Genomic DNA, 21,325 nt, shown 5'->3' on the forward strand with positions numbered 1-21,325 from the left:
ATTTTCGTGGATGTGGATGTCATCATGCGGCATTTTTTACCCTGTTTGTTTTGCAAAAACTAATTTTCATTTGAGAGCTTTTGCGAATGTGTACACTCGTACGCGCCTCGAGGAGCGGTGAAGCTCAGCGATTTATTTTAAGGCTCAGTATTATCATACACACCAAGGAGGTTGAATTGTAAGACAAAGGGTTAAGCTCACGCGAAATTCTCAGAAGTGGATAACGGCGACAAGATGCCAGATGACAGCGCAAGTCGTATGAATTTCATATTGGGCGCAGTTTAGTCCGTCACCCATGAGATAGGAGCACCTCTAAAGAAGATAGTTTCCATAATAATAACAAAAAACCTTTGTGCAAAACAAGACATCGAGTCGCCTTTTGCGCAAAGTTTTGCTCGTCATGTCGGTTCACCTAATAGCTCAACAGTCTACAATAAATTAGTTGCATGAACTGCAGTCATCTCTTGTCACCTTTCTTGAATGCTACAGAGCCTCCATTTAAGTCTGCACTAAGTACGTTGCTATTAATACAGTATGTAGTTTCTATGTAGTCTCAGATTAGAAAAGAGGATGGGAAGTACGTTTTTTAACGAACCTGTCTTACTGAAGGGGGCGATGGTAAGGCTGTTTGGCCGTTTCAAACAAGCACAATTCCTATTTTTTGATGTTCGTTGTTGTTTAGATAATAGCCTATACTAAAGAGCGAGTTCGTACGACATTCTAGGAAAAAAGCAGCGCACCAGCACAAACACGAGGGAGAAAGGCATGAGACAGAGCGCTGTGTCCCGTACTGATTGTTCAGATAGTTAATACTCCATTGCGTTGCTGGAGCAGAGCTCATTTCGGATGTTTCGAACTTACTTCGCCTTGCTGAACACTGTGCTTTCTAGTGTCCTCGTGCCAAAGTGGGCGCGTGGTCCTTCCATGAATCTGGAACAAAGCCTGCATGAGCTCGTAGAGCGACCGGCAGCTGCTCTGTCTGTGCTGCGCCCTGCGAAAGATATAAGATTTTGCGCAACAGCGCCGGACTGAAACAAATTGCTTCTTATTTCCGCGTACGTCTCATGCTGAGTCGCAGCAGCCCCCAAGCTGTCAGGGCGCCTTTGAAAGACACCAGCGAGAAAGGTGGTTGAAGCGTGAGGGCGTATTCCGTCTGCACGCGGAACCTATCACTTTTTGTAAGAGTGCGATTGCCCAACTCCATGAAATACGGCTGGCGCACAACCAAAGGGCAGGCTGGGCACAGCAGCGACTAGCACTTCAACAGAGCAGAACGAACGCATGGGACAGGTGCATTGATGATTTCTCACTGCGCGTTACGCTTGCACTCCTTGTTTCGAGTTGCAGGTAAGAGGTACGAAGGGCGTTGATACAGACCTGTAGTAGTAGCACGTGATTTCTGTGCTTGACATCCGTCTACGTGAAGTGCGAGGCAATCTTTTGTTCTCTGCCCTTGTGCTGCAGTGTATGGCCTGTGAGAAGCAGTAGGACACGTTCCTCGACGCCATGACGGTGGCGGACCAGGCGCCGGCGTGCGTGCAGAAGAACGGCGGGGTCGCATGCAAGAGGGAAAAGAAGAACGTCAGGTTTCCGCGCTACGGTCCAGACAGCGTGCACAGCTGGGTGACGGCAGGTAGGGAAGCATTTCTTTTCCAGTACCTGCCTCCTCCGCTTAATACTTTTAGGGGCGTGCAAACGGGACACCTTGTAATGTGTTCAGTGTATATATTTGTGTTTCCTCTGATGCAGATTGCCTAGATTTATTTCGTGATAAAGCAGCGTTTGAAATAACGAGTTGAGGGATTCTTTTTGAGTCAGAGAGATGTAAATCAGTCACTGAGTTGAAATAAATATACGCTTTTGATGAGGAGGAGGTACTTACGTCTGCAGCAGAAAACGATTCTTATAAGCACAGGTAAAAATAACAAAGAAAACATTGCTTTGTGAACTCCACTTTTAGATGCAGTGATCTTTTCCGAATGTGGTAACTAAATTCTCTGTTAAAAGAACGGAGTGAGGGCTGACAAGAGGAATTTCTAACTTGGAGTTTTTTGAAACTTCTATGTCTATTTCGTTTAGGTTGCTTGTGTGGATTATCGAGAAAATCAAACACTTAAAAGTAGGATGTCAGCGCATTGATTTCTGCAAAACTATTTGTAACAGAAAATGGGAGCAAGCACATTACGCTAAAAAGTTGCAGGTAGAGAAATACGCCAGATAGAGAGCACAAAAAATACCGCTTCGTTTCTCATAGCGCTTGTATAACAGTACGCTAGAGGCTCTATCGGCAGATAGGGTGGTGCTTGTCCAACACATTGGTAATGTGGGTTACCATGAGCGACTATACTGTTAGGGAAAGTAGTTTGTTGAAGTGCGCTGCTTGCTTGATAGCGGGGGATGAGTTATGGCAGGAGCTTGTGGGGTAGGTATTGGAATGTGTAATCTGCTAGACAGCAGGAATAATATGCCGCAATTTATTAGATTGGGTGCCACTTACCTGAGGAAGGGGTGGATCAGAAACCTCTGCACTGAACTGTTGCCGGTGTCTCAACATAGAGAAGTACTTTACGCTTTTCGGTGGAGAGTAAACTCGCTATGGGGGATGTGTGTAAAAGGAGAAAGCGAGAGGTGGCTGAAATGTAGCAGCTTTTTCAGTCCAATCCTTTACGTTGACAGTTGATATCCCACACATGAATGGTAATCTTTCTGATTGCGAACAAGAGTAGTCATGAAAATGGGCAGAGGGTATGACCCAGTTCTGGTACATGTATGCATTCATCATCATAATCATCATCATCATCATCATGAGCTTGACTATACCCACTGCAGGGCGAAGGCCTCTCCCATATTTCTTCAGTTAATCCGGTTCTGTGCTAGCTGCATCCACATCACCCCTGCGAACTTAACCTCATCCGCCCACCTAACTTTCTGCCGCCCCCTGCTACGCTTTCCTTCCCTTGGAATCCAGTTTTTTACCCTAAGCGACCATCGGTTATCCTCTCTTCGCCCTACATGTCCTGCCCATGCGCATTTCTTCTTCTTAATTTCCACTAGAATGTCGGTAACTTGAGTTATTTCTCTGACGCACTCTGCACGCTTCCTGTCTCTTAATGTTACCCCTACCATGTATGCATTTGTGGCACGCAACTTATTCTAGAAGGGCATGAAAAAAGGGGTGATAGTAAAGGCAAGCTTTCAGTTGCTCGGACTTATCATATTGGCGGTCGTGTTACTTTAAGCCTGCGCAGCACAGCGCCGTATTTTCCCACCGTCAAGTCTGTTGTAGCTATAAATCTGTATATGGTTAGACGGAATAGCTACCTAGTATGCTGAGAGTGGGCCACAATTTAACGGGATGAAAATTGACACGTGACCACAGTAGCCGAAGCGTTCCTGACGTCTAAATATGTAGTTACCAAAAGGGATACTGCAGAGAAATGCCAAATATAAGAAAAATGGATAGAATATTCTTCGCGAAAACTATGAGCGCTTTTACTGTTCTTGCACGTGGCTGCGTTGTTAAGAAAATCGCTCATCAATCTCCAGGAACCCTTCCATTTTCAAGGCAGAAGAGCAAATATACTGCGGTGATGTCGCTTTGCATGACATCGTTGCTATCTGACCAGACCAAAAAGCCACTTCCAAAGAACAGGCAAGTAGGTCGAAACAAACGTTTCTTCGCTGGTAACGTGAACGATAGAGTCTTCTGGCTCTTCTGCAAGCCGCCACGTTGGACGCAACCGAGAGGCAAATGCTTTCTACTGTGTTTGCTGCATTTAGAGCCTGAGTGTCTTGTTGCAACCTGAGTGTGCGGTTGAAAGAGGCACGAAAAGAGACTATTTGAATGTATCTGGCTCATTAATAGACTGCGGAAGAAGCTGATAATTGCGCTTGAACACGCGAACGTTCGGCGACGATGATGCCATTATGTGCATGGTCTTGGGTGCTTTGTGTGCTGTCTAAACTGTGCTCGGAAACTTCGAAGCTTCTTAAAGGGCACGGCAGCAGCGGTCGATTTCAATATGATTTTTTCACCACCACATGTAAGTGACAACTCGACGAGCATCAAAGTGTTGCTGGTTGCTGTTTGTTCTTTAACCAGCTATGCAGGAATTAAGATCGTGGGCAAAATTTGAATTTTCATTCGTCGCTTCAAACCCTAAGTTCGTGAATTGATTCCGGTGGTTTATAACGGGAAACTAATATTGGCATTTTCTGCCCAGCCATAGCCTGCCACTTGCTGGCTATAGTTGTCCGCAGGGAATGTAGACATAATCTTGAAAATACATCAGCTGAATAAACATTTTCTCGCGTTTGAAGCCTGTGCCTCGAGCATTGGAATTTCAAGAACTGGCATGCGTGTTGTACGTATCACTAGTTTTTGATCATCTCTGAGAGCATATCCGCTCTCCACTGCGCAGAAATAGAGAATAGGCTATAATTTCGGATCATGCTTCAGAGTTTCGACAAGGTGCCTGTATACGCGCGTTTTCTTGAGCGCGTACCGAACAAAAAGTAGAAATGAACACTTCGGAATCTTATAACGGCCGCATCCTACCAAAAATGATTTGAAGGGCAGCAGGAACAGCGACATTGTTTCAACGGTGGGTCAAAACAATGCCTGAGTGCTGCCGAGAGCTTGCGGTTCTGAACTTGTAACGTGCAACGGCCACACGTTGAAGTACTCGGCCTTCTTGCTTACAGCTTTCTAGCGCTGTTTTACGTGATAACGGAAGGGCGGAGATGGCGCCGCAATCAGTGTAAGCGGTAATGTTCATGAAGGAATAATCCTCGACACCTTAAAGTACCCTGAAAAATTCAGGAAAAGGTTGAAATGAAACCGAAATTGTTGTGAAGGGTTCTGTATGGCAAACAACAATATCAAGAATAAATATGGATTAATTAGCGCGGTTGTGCGGGTCAAACCGAGACACTTATATATGAGACAAACCCACTGCACATAGGCCATGAATATTGGTCGTTCGAGAGAGAAGGACTGCAGGAAATGCGCTTTGCACACTGACTTCACTACGTATCTTGAATATGAAGAGTTATGTTAACTGCAATTAAGAATATGCTAATTAGGAGTGATTGCACGAAAAGCGACCATGGCGTCAAAAGCAAATGGTGACTTGAGTAAAAAAGAAAATTGAGGAAACGTACAGATCAAAGTCAGTCGTTTGCTGGGTCAGTCGCATGATACGCAGGTGGTAGCCAACGACAAGCAGGGTGGCCAACGACCAGATTCACTAACGCTATCGAGTTCTCGTGTTAAGGAGAAACTCAAGCCATTTCCAGAATTTTAAATCTGAGACTTTATCTTCTCGACATCGCTTGCCGATTTGCTGTCTTCGTATTTGGACGGTAGTTGCCCAATGAAACTGCGAAATACCATTTCTAGGCAGATGTTATATTCATGTGATTTAAAACAACGGCAGGAATGTGCCCATGGGGACGGCACGGGTACTTTGCTTTACGCAGTGTTCTGTTTTATGAATGTGTTGTTTTTAGTAAAAAACGCTATATTTACCATCGCATGATGCTAACTTAGTCGGACCGGACTTACCATTTCCTTTGAGTATCGCTCTAGAGATTCGCTATCTGGGTCTATATAGCACCGGCAGGATAAATGAATCAATGAATAAGTAAATAAATAAATAAAATCAGGTCTTAATGAATGTTTGCATATCCAAAATATAGCGCCGTTTCTTCCTGACAAGCCAGTGTGTAGCTACAGACCGGCTTCAAAGAAAACATCTAAACTCTTGACAAGCTCGTGCTTGAGTTGTTACTAATCTTGATGTCTTACTTCAGGCGCATGCGCTTTGGCGACCTTCTTCGGAGTCGGAGGGAGGAGGTCTTCCGGGTTCCTCTACATCGCCATCCTTGACACGTTCAACGCCTCCAGGAGCCAAGCAGCATGGCCCATCATTTTGCTCGGCGGTGTTTTGCTGCTGACCGGTAAGAACCGGAGTAAGACGATAAGATCGCTGGCCGTATTAGGTGGGCAACTCTAGGGTCTTGATCAGGCTGGAGAAATGAGTTGCCCCATCGAAATTCGCCAATGGTGCGCGATTAAAGAGCAATGATTGAATTTTTCTTCTTCTTACTTCTACTTAACATTTACTTAAGTTGAGAACAACCAAGATAGCCATGGAGAGAAAGTGGTAGGTGTAACGTTAAGAGATGAAAAGCGCGTAGAATGGGTCAGAGAAATAACTAGAGTGAATGACATTTAAGTGGAAATGAAGAAGAGATGGGCATGGGGAGGACATATAGTGCGAAGACAAGATAAGTTGTGGCCTCTTAGGGTAACAAAGTTTATTCCAAGGGAAGGGAAGCGTAGCAGGGGGCGGAAGAAAGTTAGGTGGGCGGATGAGGTCAAAAAATTCGCAGGGATCAAGAGGATGCAGCTAGCACAGAACCGGGTTAATTGGAGTAGTATGGGAGAAGCCTTCGGCCTGTAGCGGGTATAGTCTGGCTGGTGGTGCTGGTGATGATAGTTTTGTTTATTTCGGAAGTACAAATGAGTCTTTATACGACTAAATCTACCATGCCTTCTCAGCCAAGTGGATAGTGGTCGACGGTAATATTATTAAACTTATGGAATGAAAACAAAAAACACGGTACTTTGATTTTTGTTATATTAAGAACATGCAAACATTACACGACATTGTGCCTCAAGCAATCGCATGGACGAGGTGTTTCACCGAAGGTGCGGTAAAATTTAAATTATACACTTTTTGAAACGTGAACACAGCTTTTTAATCAAGCTGAATAGTTTAGTTTTGAAATGAATTTTAATAGTTTTACTTTTAACTATTGCAGTTAGGCTCTTGAACGCCATTGTGGATTCGCAGTCAGCCGTTCTTGGTATCCATGTGAATGTGAAAATTATAAAAACGCGGCATTCCTTGGCGCAGTGACTGAATAAAATTCTTCGGCCACGAGCCAATCACTTCACTCCGTGGCGTACGCAGCATGTGAAAGCGTTGCAGTGCTCGATTCTGAAGCACACGCAGGAGAGACGCAGGATGAACAGACCATGTATGCAGTATTGGTACTTTGTAGGCTATGTGCGGCCCAACAAAGAGTCAGCGTATTGCCAATACACTCCAATGTTGACCACACTGTTAGAGCTGCCTGGGCCATGACATTACAAGTGCGTCACGCAGGAACGTTGAGCGACTGACGTCACTTTTAGACCGGTCAAAGACTCGCGCTTTTTGAAGAGTGCACTGAGTGGCGAAAACAGCTGCGGCATGACGCCCAGGGTAATCTACTTTTTGAAATTCTAAAGGTGACACGCATCTTACTATAGGCCGACTACAAAGCTTTCATTTACACCTGGCGCGTAACGGCAATATTGAGATAAGTTTATCATTATAAATTTGTTAACCTACTCACTAGCCACTCTTATCTATTTGTTTTCTGACATTCGCCAATACTGCTACCATATTGCCGCAAATACCATCTTGATCTATCAAAACGCCATTTGAAAAGAACAAAAGCTATACATTTGATCACCATCGCTGAAGCATCCTATATATTGCGCTTTTGAATTATTTTAAAAGGAGAAGTGAATTGTGTTTGGATAGTGCTTGGTATGAATCCACTTTCTTCTTTATATATAAGGCTGGACACATCATGGTTGCCAAGATGACATTGTCTCTTGGGTAAATATTTACGCTTAAATATTACATGCTTTGCAGGGCTCATCGCAGGACCGTTAGCCCACCGGTACACTGCGCGACCGGTCGCCATAGTTGGAGGCTGCATTGGAGCACTCGGCCTCACCATATCCTACTTCGCTCCAAACATCGAATTCCTGATCTTCAGTTTGGGAATTGTTCACTGTAAGTTAGTGCGTAAGGTTATATTTTGGTTTGCTGAATGAGATTTTTGGCGTAGTTTTTTTTTTCATTCATTATATGCATCAAGATACGTCATCTGCACCTGCGTAGAGAAGTCGAGCAAGTGCACCTTATTTTCCGTCGGTATCTGTGGCTCTCTCGAGAGAAAACATTATGGCTACAAAAATGATGCTTGCATTATTCATGAGGGTAGCGTGTCTGAGTTCTCCTTCTTGGCAGTCCTTCAGCCGCGAGGCTCACAGCTCACCCGTCTTAATTCGGAATTGCATCACTGCATCGGCCTACATTCGGGATTAAGGTTTGGAAGAAGCATAAACGCGATCATATGTTGCGCCTTACTTCAGGCAACGGGATCAATGACACAGAGAAGAGAAATCATATTTATATGCAGGGCTTGTTTCAAACCCAACGAAAGATACGCCGCTGCGGGCTCTTCAGGTGGGTTGTACGGCAATGTGCTGAAACTGTAAAGGCTCATTTATAGGACTACATATAAACTAAAATAGGAAACCAACATTCTATCATTAATTCTGAGGAGTCGCGCTATATCGTGAAATAGAAGGACTTCAACATCATATGTGAGTCTCTGCTTTAAATCTTCTTCCTCAATTTTGAGGCTCGAAATATGGAATTCCAAAATATGCGCTTCACAGAGTTCGTTTAGTTGGTTTTTATCCATTTGCGCATAAAGTGACGTCGCTAGGCATTTTATTGTCACCAAAATAATCTTCGTTTCTTCTACATCATCAAAAGTACTTATTTCGTCTGTATGCGATGCAAAATAAATAAAAACGACGCCAGTTTAAAAATGAGCAATGCGTGAAAGCCAACTCCACGGCATTTTTGGCGCGTATTTTTGACGTTCGATATTTCGAGCAACAACGCTGGTTAGGAAAATTTGAAATGGGGATGCACCTTTGATCATTCTGGCCTTTATTTCCACAATAGGTTCTCTTAACGTGAAGATTAAATGTTTGGCTTGTTAATATTATTTAAATAACGTTCTTATGATTATGTTCTATAGCGCACATAATGGCTTCCTTGCCGAAAAAGTGCGTCTACTATGACCCCACCAGCGCGTCTTTTGTTTCTTAAAGAAGGTGTGTGTTTGATAATTCGCAACGCCCTATATAAAAGCCAGCTTCGCATGGCAAAAATATGATAGGCAGGTGTTCATATATTATTCATTGTGGCTAGTGCAGTTGCAGTTTCTAAGCGCTATTTACTTTTATAGATGTTACATGATTCTGCTCACCTTTTCGAGTGGACATTATTGGGTTTCTATTGAAGGCTCTAAAGAAATAACAGGCGATATATAGAGCTCGATCCAAAGGTAACGCGTAAGCATGACATGTTTTCAGTCTTCTTGACGCCACAAATGCTTTCTTTCACTGATTGATTTCTTAACTCTTAATCAGCGAAAACGTGCTATACGGGTTCTTCATTTTTCTGATGCTGCACTACATACCTCACATTGTATTCAGACTAACTTGCCATGATCACGCAATAAGGGATGGGCCGCCCCCTACACACCCATGTACCATTTAAATGCAAAAACAGAGGCCTGAGCAGAGCAAAAAAATATACAATCTTGTAAGCCTTACTCCTGATAGGTTAGCCAAGCTGTGATGTGATTCTCCACGTGTCGTGCCGCGTGTAATTCAAACTGAGTTTTCACACTGGAGCAATGAATTGTCCAATCAGGTTGAAGCACATATACTTTTTATTTAGTGCTTCGACACTGATTAGATGACTGACCCAAGTTGCGATAGTCCTTTTTCCGCTCGATCTCGCGCGCTTTCGAAAGCAACCGGCTCAGCATTTGTTTGACATTTCGAGGCGCAGAGCGGTTGAACAAAATTCTCCTCACCACACTACACTGTAGGTCCTGTTTAGGGATATGTGTGGCAGCCGAAGGGAACTCATCAGAGATATTGGAAGCTGCCTATCAGTCTAATTCCACTTGCCATTTCAGTTATCTTTAAAATATTTTTCCATTTTGACCGACTCTTTTTTCACTTTGTAAAACTGAAACCGCGGAAACAACAGCACGACGGCAAGGAAAAAACGCAGGACGGTTTTGAAAACTGCAGATTACTTTTATACCATTTCTTTTGCGGTACGGTGCTTTTGCACATCTTTCAGTAAAAACAGGCAGACTGGTGACCGTGTTTATGAATATTAGCTACCGTGATTACATTAACACTCTGGGACCGGAATTTAGAGCAGCTTTGGCTACCGTAAACGTCCAGAGAGTGGAAATGCCTTTATCAGCGCCTCTTCCTATCCATCTTCATCACCCCTGAGTAAGGCTAAACATAGCAAAGCATGAATGTATGAAAACACATCATATCGAATTCCTACGCCAACTCGTGTGTGGCTGCTTGTGTATAGGTCTGGCAGTCTAGTAAAGGGGTTATGAAGTGTTTTGTCATAGCTTGAGGCAACAGGGCGGTTGCATGTCATCGGCGCAGGTGTAAGGAGATATGCAAGGCCGTTGAACTGATCTGATTGGTGGTCGGAAAGCATCCACTTATCTGACCCTGCTTCTGAGTACTATGACTCAGACTAGCCCCTGACATTTTGCGGATGCCTGATATTAATGCGCAGCATATGCGTGAGCTAGTCCCGGCTCACGGATCGATGGATGGGATAAATTAGCTCAATTTCTTGTTCACTGAATTGAAAAAATGGCGTAAGGAGTAAGAAAGAAAAAGGTAACTGAATTGTTTACTTTCTTTCAATAACGATTCATTTCCTTCGTGTATTATTTAGTGCACCGTCCAGCTGGGAAAGAGGCTTTAGCTTACCGGAGGGAGGTTAAATTGAAGGGCAATACCAATAGTGGTTCTTTCATGGGAACAATGCCCGAACCTATGTAGTTGCTTGACCGAAGTATCCTGCCATTCGGGGCACTTTCAGCTCAACATTGCTGGTGCGTGCTTAAACACCTGTGGTTGTTCAAAATGTATGGGAACTTTAACAACTACTTCGTTTTTTTCCGTTTCTTGTGTGCGTTGTAAATCTTGAAACGAGATAAATAATTCAAAACTGAGTTGTATAGAAGAGAGAACAAAACTTATGAGAAAAGATGTCCAAGAATTAGAAAAGATACTGCGCTACCAGGTAAAAATTCACTGATGCAAAGCTGCAGTCATACACACAAAAGTCTTGGACTTGTCAAAAGCTGTATAACGTTATTAATTTTTAATGAAAATATACCAATACAGTTGAAACGAAGTTGCGCGAACAACGAAAATATCAAAAGACGGGCTAGGGTACCTGTACCAGGTAGAGTTGCGAGAATTGGGGCGAATGGGATGTGGTTTCCGATTGGATGAAGCCTGGTTGGAAAGAAGTGCGGAGTTGGGAAAGCTTGGTGCGAAGCTGATATACTATCAAAAATACCGACCAGCTTGAAAAGCGAGCTAATCATTTACCGGTCGCAAAGCTGCCGCTGTTAACTCCTGCCTGAGTTCTGCACGAGACCGACGCATCGTCCTCAAGGGGGTCCCCAAATTGAGCGCCAAGTATTTTTTCCCACATATGCTATTAGTGCTCTCACCGTTTAACCTTTCGTGAAAACCCTACCTGCTCAGTCTACACACAAGGCTAACTGTCCACGCAGCACTTCATCATATGCTTGTGGTGGCGTTGCTCGGTCACCTAGGACCCAGTCGGTGCCTGCAAGCATGCAGAAAAATAGCAAGGGCAGCAATTTTGAGGCAGAAAATTAAGGGTCTCATAGATAAATCTTATGAGGAGAACTGCGAACGCCTGCCATTCCTCTTCTATCATTTGCCTCTCATCGCGTTTGCCTCTTCCTCTTTTTTTCTTATATTTGTCTCTCTCTCTCTTCCTATTACTATTTCTCTCTTACCGCTTGCCTCTTTCTCTTTACCTCCTTCTATTTTCCTCTTTCTGTTTACATCTTTTTGAGTCGTATGCCTATTCATTTCAGTCATTACCCCTTACAGCTAAACATATGTACTCATTTCCAGTCTGCTGCGGCCATTAGAATTCGTCGTTTGACATACTAGTGGTTCCGTAGTCATCCTGAGGTATACTAGTAATTGTAGTCATTGCCACCCATCGCTAAGCATATTTACTCATTTCCAGTCAGTTGCAGCCATTACAAGTCGTCGTTGGAGATAGTGGTCGTGCCGCAGTCATGCTTGCTTAATTATTGCAGTCACTACTGCTCACAGCTAAGCATGTTTATCTAATTTCCAGTGAATTGCGGTCATTACAAGTCGCCGTTTGACATATTGGTCGTTTCGTACTGATGCTGAGTCATGCCGAGTTATGCTGGGTAATGCCTAGTCGCTACCACTCGTAGCTAAGCAAATTTACTCATTTCGAGTCAGTTGCGGTCATTACAAGTCGTCGTTTGACATATTGGTCATTCCGTAGTCATTTTTAGTCATTTTATGATCATTTTCATTAACTCTACAGATATCTGTCGTATAACTTTTTTTCACAACCAATCATCATCAATCGTTTTGATTCCTAATTTCCGTCCTCATGCATCAGCTACTAGTAAGTGACACATCGGCACAGAGATCCGATGCACAGATCCCTTGCGGCATCGGACTCTCGTGCACAGAATTTCGTTTCATGAGCCTAGAAAGGCCTTCGCCATAAAATGGGGAGAAATGCCATGCCCTGTTTGGGCCTTCAGTGCTGTATGCATTCATCGTGACCATATACACTAAACTAGGAAATGTCAACCAGTGTGACCAGAGGAAATAAAAGTTCTCACTTATTGCAATATTGTAAGATAGACCTCAAGCTTTGCCGGGCATCGGAAAGCGCTGAGATAGCTCGTTCTTGCAAAGGGTCCAAGACCTCGACTGTTGTTTCTCCGCCTATCCCGAAGAGGCAATTATTCTACATGAACTGGCCCACGAATGGCTGAGTACGCTGCCTATGTGGTACCTATGCGTCGTATGATGCCTGCGCCCAACCCAACGGGTCCCAATCGGCAAAAACCATGGGTTCAATATTTGTTAATGAGTTGGAATTGTCCCGTGATACAAACGACCAGTGCATTGCCAACACAGTCCCAGTTTTGGGCTCATAGTCTGTGCTGCTTGGGTGGTACTTAGAAATTGTTCTCAATAATAACGCTTCAAATTCTACACCTACTACTGCTTTCATTTTTTTAATTGAAGTTCCTAAAAGTCCAGATTTTAGCTTTGCATGTTCCCGAATGCAGAAAGATTTATCGCGTCTCACTATTTTTCTGTCATTCCGAGAGGGGAATGTGCTTGTTAGAAGTTAACTGGCGTGTACAAAGAGCAAGTGTTAATTGTGATGTTGGAGTCAGGCTACCAATTCTTGGGTCGGTTGGAAGGAAACTGTAAACAAAATATTTCACGCAGTTAAAAAGCTTCTTATAAGCCCCTAAATTGTATGAGCACTGTCGACATAGAATAATGGTCGGACTCCTTTGCCTGCAGCCATCGGGAGCGGCATGCTGTTCGTCGTCATTCCAACCGTCATCAACGAGCACTTCGTGCGGTACAAGGGCCTCGCGATGGGCATCAACTTCGCCGGAGCCACCATGGGCACCTTCGTTTTCCCAAAGTTCCTCGAGCTCGCGACCAACCAGTACGGCTTCAAGAGCGCCCTTTTACTTTTCGGGGCACTCTGCTTCAACGCCGTGGCATTCAGCCTGTTTCTGCGGCAACCACATTGGCTCAAGCAGAAGCTTAAGAGGGAGAAACAGGCTCGTGCTGAAAAGTGCCACGTACTAAATGCCGGTACGGAAGTTGGTACTGAATACGGAACCGTGGTTTCGAACGGTTCCGCTAACAACCAAGCTTTCCGGAAGAAGGAGCAAGAGTTAGTGCAAGGTTCCTTTCGCCACGGACTTACGGTGTTCTCCTATCCCATGTTCTACGTGGTGATGTATTCCTACATCGCGTTCAGCTTCGCATTCGAGTGCTATATCTCGCTATTGGTGGACTTCGCCACTGACCGTGGCATCAGTGTCTCGCACGCTGTCACAATGCTCTCTACGAGCTCTGTTGCAGACCTTGTCGGTAGGCTGACTCTTCCCGCCTTCGCGGACAAGGGCTACTTCACACGACAAGCCCTGATGACTGTGAGCTTTGCCTGGATGGGCTCCCTTTTCCTCACCCTACCACTGGCGAGCAGTTACGCGCTTGTGTTCGCCATGGCCACAGGCATCGCCTTCTGCATCGGCACCACCGTGGTACTGTTCTCTGTACTGCTCGCCGAGTATGTCGGCATCGAGCGAGTCTCAATGGCGTACGGAATGGTGTCGGCGGCCGCCGGTATGACGTCGCTGGCCAAGCCTCTTATAATAGGTTGGTATCGTAGACTCATTTGCAGCATAAACCTCTTAATAATGCGCAGTTGATATATGCGTCAATATCACCTCAAATGGGACGCATTTCATTAGTGATTACGGGTGACACTGGGATGACATAGACATCCGTGCTGTAGACAGCCTTACTGTGATGCGCTTTCCTAACATCCCCCTCTATTGGGCGCAAGAGAGGCACAAGAGAGCAAGACGCCTACGAGCCCAATGAACGCCCTGATAACGCTGGAAAAAGTACGCATCTCCATGGAGCGTCTCTGGCGCGAGCGCTATTGTGTCGATCGACTGTGCGCACATCTCTACGTACTGCAGAACCGATGAAAAAAACAAACAAACAAATAGAGATCGCAGAGACGGCGCAAAAGGCAATTCCAATAGCCGCAAGCACTGCAGCCTCTGATTGGTGCACGCCATCCAAAAACCGGCGAAAAGACCTAGTTATGTTTGCGTAAATAGAGAGATAAATATACTTTATCGTACATTGATCGAAAGTTCGTAGAAGCTGTTTGACAAAGCCTGCGTTTTATGTTCAGATTTGATTAATCAAGCAAAAATTTGAAATGTGGGCTAATTAGTTTTTATGAATTAGACGACTTAACGAACAAAAAATTACTACTGACGTGGGCAGTTGACTATCAGCCGCCCTCAGTTGGTTTCTTTGGGGCTAGGACAATCCGCCTTCTGTAGAAGCTTGGGTACTAATATCTAGGCGATCCGCTCAATCCAGTTTGTTTGGAGTGGTTAGTTGGTATCTTCGTTTTGTTTCAATATAATAGAGAAGTGGTAGGCATGCCTCGTGAAATGTCACCCTCCCACCCTTTTTGCCGCCTTCTTCACGCACACAGACAAACCCGCTATGATGGCCCAAAAAGTTCTTGCACCCAGACGCAAAAGACGTACTTTATTTCGTTCCACGTATACATTGCACGTTCGACGTCTTACCGAAAGAACTCAAGAAAGTCATGAAATGTTTGAAAAAAAAAAAAAACGTAGATTAGGCGAGGTGAGCTAAAAAGAATTTTTTTTTCTTGCTGGCTTAGCGTTCGTTATAAACGTGTCTCGCATGTGATTGGCCAGTTGTTCGCAGTACTCAAATACCATGTGTCCCGGTAAAAAACTTGAGAGTGAAAGCACGGCACTGCAACAATAGCAGTTTCTGATCACGAGTATTGCGTTTCGTCAAAGTAAAGTCCTTTTCACATATAGGAATAACTAGTGAAATCATCACGTATGCAAGAAGTTTCAGAGAGAATACTTGGCTCTGCTATTCGCCCAGGCTCTCTGGCAAGCTTTCTGTTTTCAAATAATGGTCCTGATTTTCTGTCAAAAATGATTCAGCTTTGTTCATCAGGCCGCAATTCTGTTAAAGCTCCATCCATGAATCAACTATCTAACATGGTTGATAACGCATAGGCAAAATTATGTTGGCGCATTCAGGTTTCCGCAACGTTACTTTAATAATAGCGCCTAAATGGCAAAATGCAGGATGTCGCAGCTTGCGACAACCCAGACATTAAAACCACGGACGGTGCTAGCCCATTTCAACTAATTAAGAGGCTGGTAAGAAGGCGTGACCAAACCTTCGATATTTTTTGCCGGTTCAGGGATAATTTCTTTAAACGAGCAATTTTCTATATCGGTAATTATTGTACTCATAAAAGGTGCCAGTAAGTGTCATTTGGCTAGAAGGCTAGGCTTTCTTTAAGATCTTGCTCCCTTTTGTTGGGACGTCTGATATTCGTTTTCCATGATATATGCGGTAATGTTTGGTTTGACCACTTTATGGATTAAGCAAAAGCGGCTCTAGCTATGAGGGACGGGGTAGCGGAGGGGTGCGGAAATGTTACTCGACTGGAGTTCCTTAACGTGTATTGACAATGCACAATACACGGACACTTTGCGTTTTGCCTCACTCGAAAAGCCGCAGCATCGACCGCGATGGAACCCGCATGCTTGAATTTAGCAATCGAGCACCCTAAATATATAGGCACCCGATTGGGCTATACGACAAAATGGCTGTAAATGAAGGAACTAGCAGGCCAGAAAATATCCTGCGCTGCCCTGAAGTCAATATAGAACCCACCTAGGGGGAAACGACGTATGAACTATGTGAACTGGGATAAAAATAAATGACGGAAGGTAGCCTTTATCAGAGTTTTGACGAAGAATACAGGAAGGAATTAAATAGTGTAAACACTAAAACGAAACCTTACTTTCGAAGGCTTATACAAAGCTACAAAGGGTGGAAGATCTGTTGAAGTTTTGGTTACTTGGGTTATTTATCCCTACTGTACCTCCCGACGTGCGACCCTGTACAACGTTAGATAGTACCCATTTACGAGGGGCGAGAAAATATCTCCTTCCAGCATCAAATTTAAAAACGCTGCCGTTTAACGGTCTGGCTTTCGATCCACTATGCAGGCTAAAAGGCTCAACCGTGGTGTTTTTTTTTTTGTTTCTTTATAAGATAACACAAGAGGGACATTGGCGCAGGGCGCACATACTTGGCAACGCTCTAAGAGATCTGCTGATGATATCAGAAGCCAGAAGGCGTCACATCGCGTTAAACCTTGTTTTTCTTTAACGATTCTTTCAGCTGAAACAACATCACTGGAGAGGTTTCAACACCGTTAGGCGGACACTGCATCTCTCTTTTCAGAGCTGTTTTCTTACTCATTTGCAAATTCAGAGGTTACGTGACATGTCAGCCAGACTGTTTTCTAGTACTTAAAATGACCCTTTCACCCATGAAAACAAAAAAGCATTATAAAAGCTTTGCGTGAAAGCCTTCTTCAAATGTCGTTTCGTACCACGGGCATCAACCGTACATGTTAAATACACCGTACGGTTACCAAATATGCTAAGCGTTTTAACTTTTCAGCTGAATTATTTTGTGAGAATATTGCTAGAACGGGAAGGGCACCGACTAATTCGCTGAATTCAGTGTCACAGTTTAAAGCAGCCGGTCGACAAGGAATTGTATGATTTAAGCAAATTCATCCCCCATTAGAAGACGACCTAAATAAAAGGAGCAACAGAACTCGACCTTCCGTATGTTGCCAGTTTCTCGCAGAAATCTCAGCTGTGAGTCTCAGTTTTTTAGATTGTCATGCTAGAGTATGCGCTAGTTTGTCGTCCAGGTTGCACCCGATCTGGAGCTTAAATGACGTGTTTGTTCAAAAAGTGTATTCATGTATCTATGCGGCGAATTCGTCTCGAAAGGCCGCGATAGCATTTGCTTTTTACATGTATGACTCTGCCTTTTTATTGCTGTCCAAGCTCACGTGGTTGCACGTGAATAGACAATTGAACGAAAGCGATAACGCGTATTCGCATTTCATTATTTCTTATAGTTTATATTTCAAGGAAAAACAGTTATCGCAGGCTTATAGTTGTAGCAGCACAAAAGCGCAAGTATGGTTTACACATATGTATTCGTTCCAAATTGTGCATGTCATAAAACGTGACTGCACAGGAAGAAGATAACAATAAAGAATTTGCTAATTATTCTAAGTGAAATAGACAACAGTAATATGTATAGTTGAGGCGAAATTAAGGCGCGGAAAACAGTAAATAGAAATTTTGAACATCGCGGTAGAAAAACAAGTGGAAAGAATGATGGCTGGCTAAAGGTCTTTGTTATAAGGTCGTAAATAAAGATTGCAGGTACTGCCCTTGCATCAAAATGGCAGGTAAGTATTTCAAGCCAAAGTACATATATAGACTGCAGTGCCCTAATAAAAACGAGTATAATATATCACAACATAATATAAGCTTAAAATACCGCAGGTAAGTAGCTATTCTATGTAAGTTATATCCTAAATTACTGGCGCATGCTTGCAACAAACAGAGCATGAAAGACATAATTGTAGTATCGGGGTGCAGCAAACGCCGGAGTTATCTTTAAATCGAGGGAAAGGGGAAAATGAGGTCTTAATATTTTTACTTCAGAGAGAGTTCTAACAACTGCATCATTGTGCTACATACAAGGGATACACTTTGAAGAAGGCAGGGAAGACTTCGAAAAGGAAGGTTAACAGAAAGACAATTACTGTTTATAATGAAATTGCGCTTTGTTTTCCAAAATTAAATGAGCGCTACTATTTATTCAGACAAGCGCACGGACAGACATGACAGGGCGGTTTGTGTACCGTCATGTCTAGACGCATAGATTACAAATAGAAAAAAACACTCGCAAAACGCCACCATGTCTGGGACGTGTGCTTATACTTGCTCACTTGTTTACTTTCAGGCTACTTCCGCGACAAAGTTGGCTCCTATGACAACCTCTTCCGCCTGTGCGGATCCTGTGTCACTCTAGCAGCGATAATGTGGATCTGCGTACACGTCAGAATCTTCACCACGTCCAAGCATACGTGGACACTGCCGGACGGCACAACGACTGACTCCAGTCAAGGCGTTGTGAAGAAGCACATAGAAGCCTGAAGTGACTCTCTTCGGACTTGCGAGTGTGCGACAAGCAGCGCGTCGCCGCAGGCACGGTGGCGTACGTGCCTCAACACAGCTCATTGCTCCGTTGATCACCCGGGGTCTGCCAAAGACAGCTGCATTTACCTCCTCATTGTGCTCGTGCTGGACCGCCAAGCAGCGCGTCGTTTTCGGTGGAACACTTTTATGAAACCCAAGTGCCTACTTTGCCTATGCGGGTTTCTGAAACATTTCCGTCCGCCTGCATTTTGAATGCAGTGACGATAGCTTGTGCCTCTCGTGGGAAATAAACGTCTCATATTTTAGCAAATCTGTGATGCTTGATGAAAGTGGAGCACCTTAGTACTGCTGCGGAGAGTACAAGGCCACAAGTAGAGGCGAGGCGAGTGCTGTTTTGCCTCTTCATTTAGTTAGTATTTGTGTGTTCTATGAGCATCATGAAATGCCCTCTCGTTCACAGCGCTTACAAACTTACCACACGGAACCAAACCACTTAGCGTGACCTTGCCCTGTCGCTCTCAAAATAAGGACCGAACATTCTCGAGTGCCATTATGCAGCGGTAGAGAATTGACGAGAGCGCCAGAAAAGGTCGTTTCTGTATCCTGTACTTGTTCCGCTAGCACTTGTAAAAGCCCATTAATAGGAGTCCTTGAACGACGGGCAGGGTGCGCCGTTGAAGCAAAATGGGATTGCTGATAGGCCTCGCTATAAAAAAGGGCGCCTGTCCGCATGAATTGAATACGACCGAGCTGCGAAGGTGTAGCTCGAATGCAAAAGAACTTCCAAGAGAGGGTCAATCACTTTTTCACTTCACGGTGTGATCGAACAGCGAACGTGACCGAAATTATTCAATGTTACTTGCAGCGAAAAGTTTTATTTTTATTCGCGTGTGCATATGAACACCTTACCAATATATTACCAATATAAAGCTTTGCATCGCTAACTGAAAAACGTAAAATGGTTTTCTCAGATTTCTAGGTTGCTTATTCGCGTAACAAGTCGTCGCATGCAGTACTAATCAGGTCGCTTTGAGGATGGAAGGTTCACTTGGTAATGAGGCGAGGATGGAAGGTTCACTTAATTGAAGGTTGCCATGCTTTGCTGCAGAAAAGAGCAAAGTCAAGCAACATACGCAGCTATTGTTCTCGTCCATGTCTCTTCCTTAGAATAAATGATCGCTGTAAACAGGTAGTGGCACCAAATTTATTTTTGGGTAACTTATTTTAGGGCACATGGGCTGCAGAAACCACTCCGATGTACGCTCTTTGTTTGGAGACGATGCGGATTCTGAATTACTTCTCTCTGAACCATGCAAGTAGCATGTAATTAAAAAAGAGACAATTCAATGCAACTTCATGCATTAAATTGCAGCAGGAATCAGCAAGTGCTGCAGCCGTGTGAAGCATTTTACAAATTACATTTAGCAATCCACCCCTTGATTTTAATAAAAATTGGGATGCTGTACCAGCTGCGCAACGTAATGTTTACTGCTCAAATTCGGCTGCACTAAACGTGTTTCCGGTATTTCAGAAATACGAAGCAACGGGACGCTATGTAGTATAATGGTCGTGCTGTGTTTTTAAGCTTAATGAAGACTGCGTCAATTAGCTTTGTCAGAATGCTTCCCAGTGCATCCAAAACGCCGAAAAACATACACTCTAATTTCAAAGCTGCGCTTATGGCAGTAATTGTATCGAATTGACAGGCAGCTGCAGCTAGAACATTTCGCATAATTGACTCATTATATAACAGGAAATGACCCCTTGTGGTTTGAAAGGCTTGAAAGATTTCGATGCAGGGCGTTGCGTGTCTCATTTAGCATATGCTATCACGGACAACGTAGTGGAAGGTACTAATTGATTTAGACAATATGGGGGGGGGGGGGGGGCTCTAAACTAGCACCCTAAACTGCACACGCATCGCACATTGAACGGGTACACTGAGATTCGTGCTACTTCGAAACACTGCCAGCGCGGCCACGAAGGAACTATGCTCGGACTCATTAGTCGAACACTGTAACCACAGAGCCAGCAAGCACGGATATGTCATTCCTTTTCATACTTACGTGCATTCTTCCGCACGCCCTAACTACCGAAGTTATCTCCATCATTTGTGCGCGCCATAAATAAATATTGCATAGTGCTGGAGGTATTATGATAGAGGTCTTCAATACAGCGGCACAAGAATGCCTGCTGGCTACCACACATTTATCTAAATTCTTAAAATTGTTACGTCTTCACTGAAATAACTTTAACTGACGAAAAGCCAGTATATACATAATACCACCAGAAAACCCAACAGTCATGAAGCCTCTCCTCGAGGGAAAGGCTCGGAGTGAAGCTAAAATATTTATCGCAGTGAAAGCTTTTAGTTATTCTAGGTGTCAAATACAGGTGCAAAAACTGCTTCAAAAGGACGAAGTGTCCTCTCTCATTAAAATCAAATAAAGGCTGCCAAAGATGGCGTAGCCTATTATGCAGCACTTCTGAATTTTATTATATAATATGACTAGCCAATACGAGTTAGCTATGGTTTCATTTATTGCCCTCAAAAAGCATAGGACTAGTTTGAAAGCTGTAGCATGTCCTATATATAGCAAGAATGTGTGCGAGCACCAAGGTATATTTCAGCCACCTCTCACGAGAGCTG

General features: G+C 43.9%; 1 protein-coding gene across 1 annotated transcript; it reads left to right on the forward strand.

Annotated features, from left to right (window-relative positions):
- Positions 1–1,506: 1,506 nt before the first annotated feature.
- Positions 1,507–18,961, forward strand: LOC146195178 (monocarboxylate transporter 9-like). Its single transcript, XM_084596741.1, has 5 exons — positions 1,507–1,633; positions 5,815–5,961; positions 7,713–7,856; positions 13,337–14,209; positions 18,479–18,961. Exons 1-5 carry the CDS (start codon positions 1,507–1,509, stop codon positions 18,670–18,672), a joined length of 1,485 nt encoding a protein of 494 aa, XP_084452867.1. The 3' UTR covers positions 18,673–18,961.
- Positions 18,962–21,325: the final 2,364 nt, after the last annotated feature.

Source organism: Amblyomma maculatum, chromosome 3 (genome assembly GCF_055883805.1).
Source record: "Amblyomma maculatum isolate TAMU_Amacu chromosome 3, ASM5588380v1, whole genome shotgun sequence".
Classification (NCBI taxonomy): Eukaryota; Metazoa; Arthropoda; class Arachnida; order Ixodida; family Ixodidae; genus Amblyomma; species Amblyomma maculatum.

Coding starts and splice junctions, on each gene's coding strand:
- LOC146195178 (XM_084596741.1), top strand. CDS start 1,507: ATGACGGTGGCGGACCAGGCGCCGGCGTGCGTGCAGAAGAACGGCGGG. Junction 1,634..5,814: donor GCACAGCTGGGTGACGGCAG/GTAGGGAAGCAT, acceptor GTCTTACTTCAG/GCGCATGCGCTTTGGCGACC. Junction 14,210..18,478: donor GGCCAAGCCTCTTATAATAG/GTTGGTATCGTA, acceptor GTTTACTTTCAG/GCTACTTCCGCGACAAAGTT.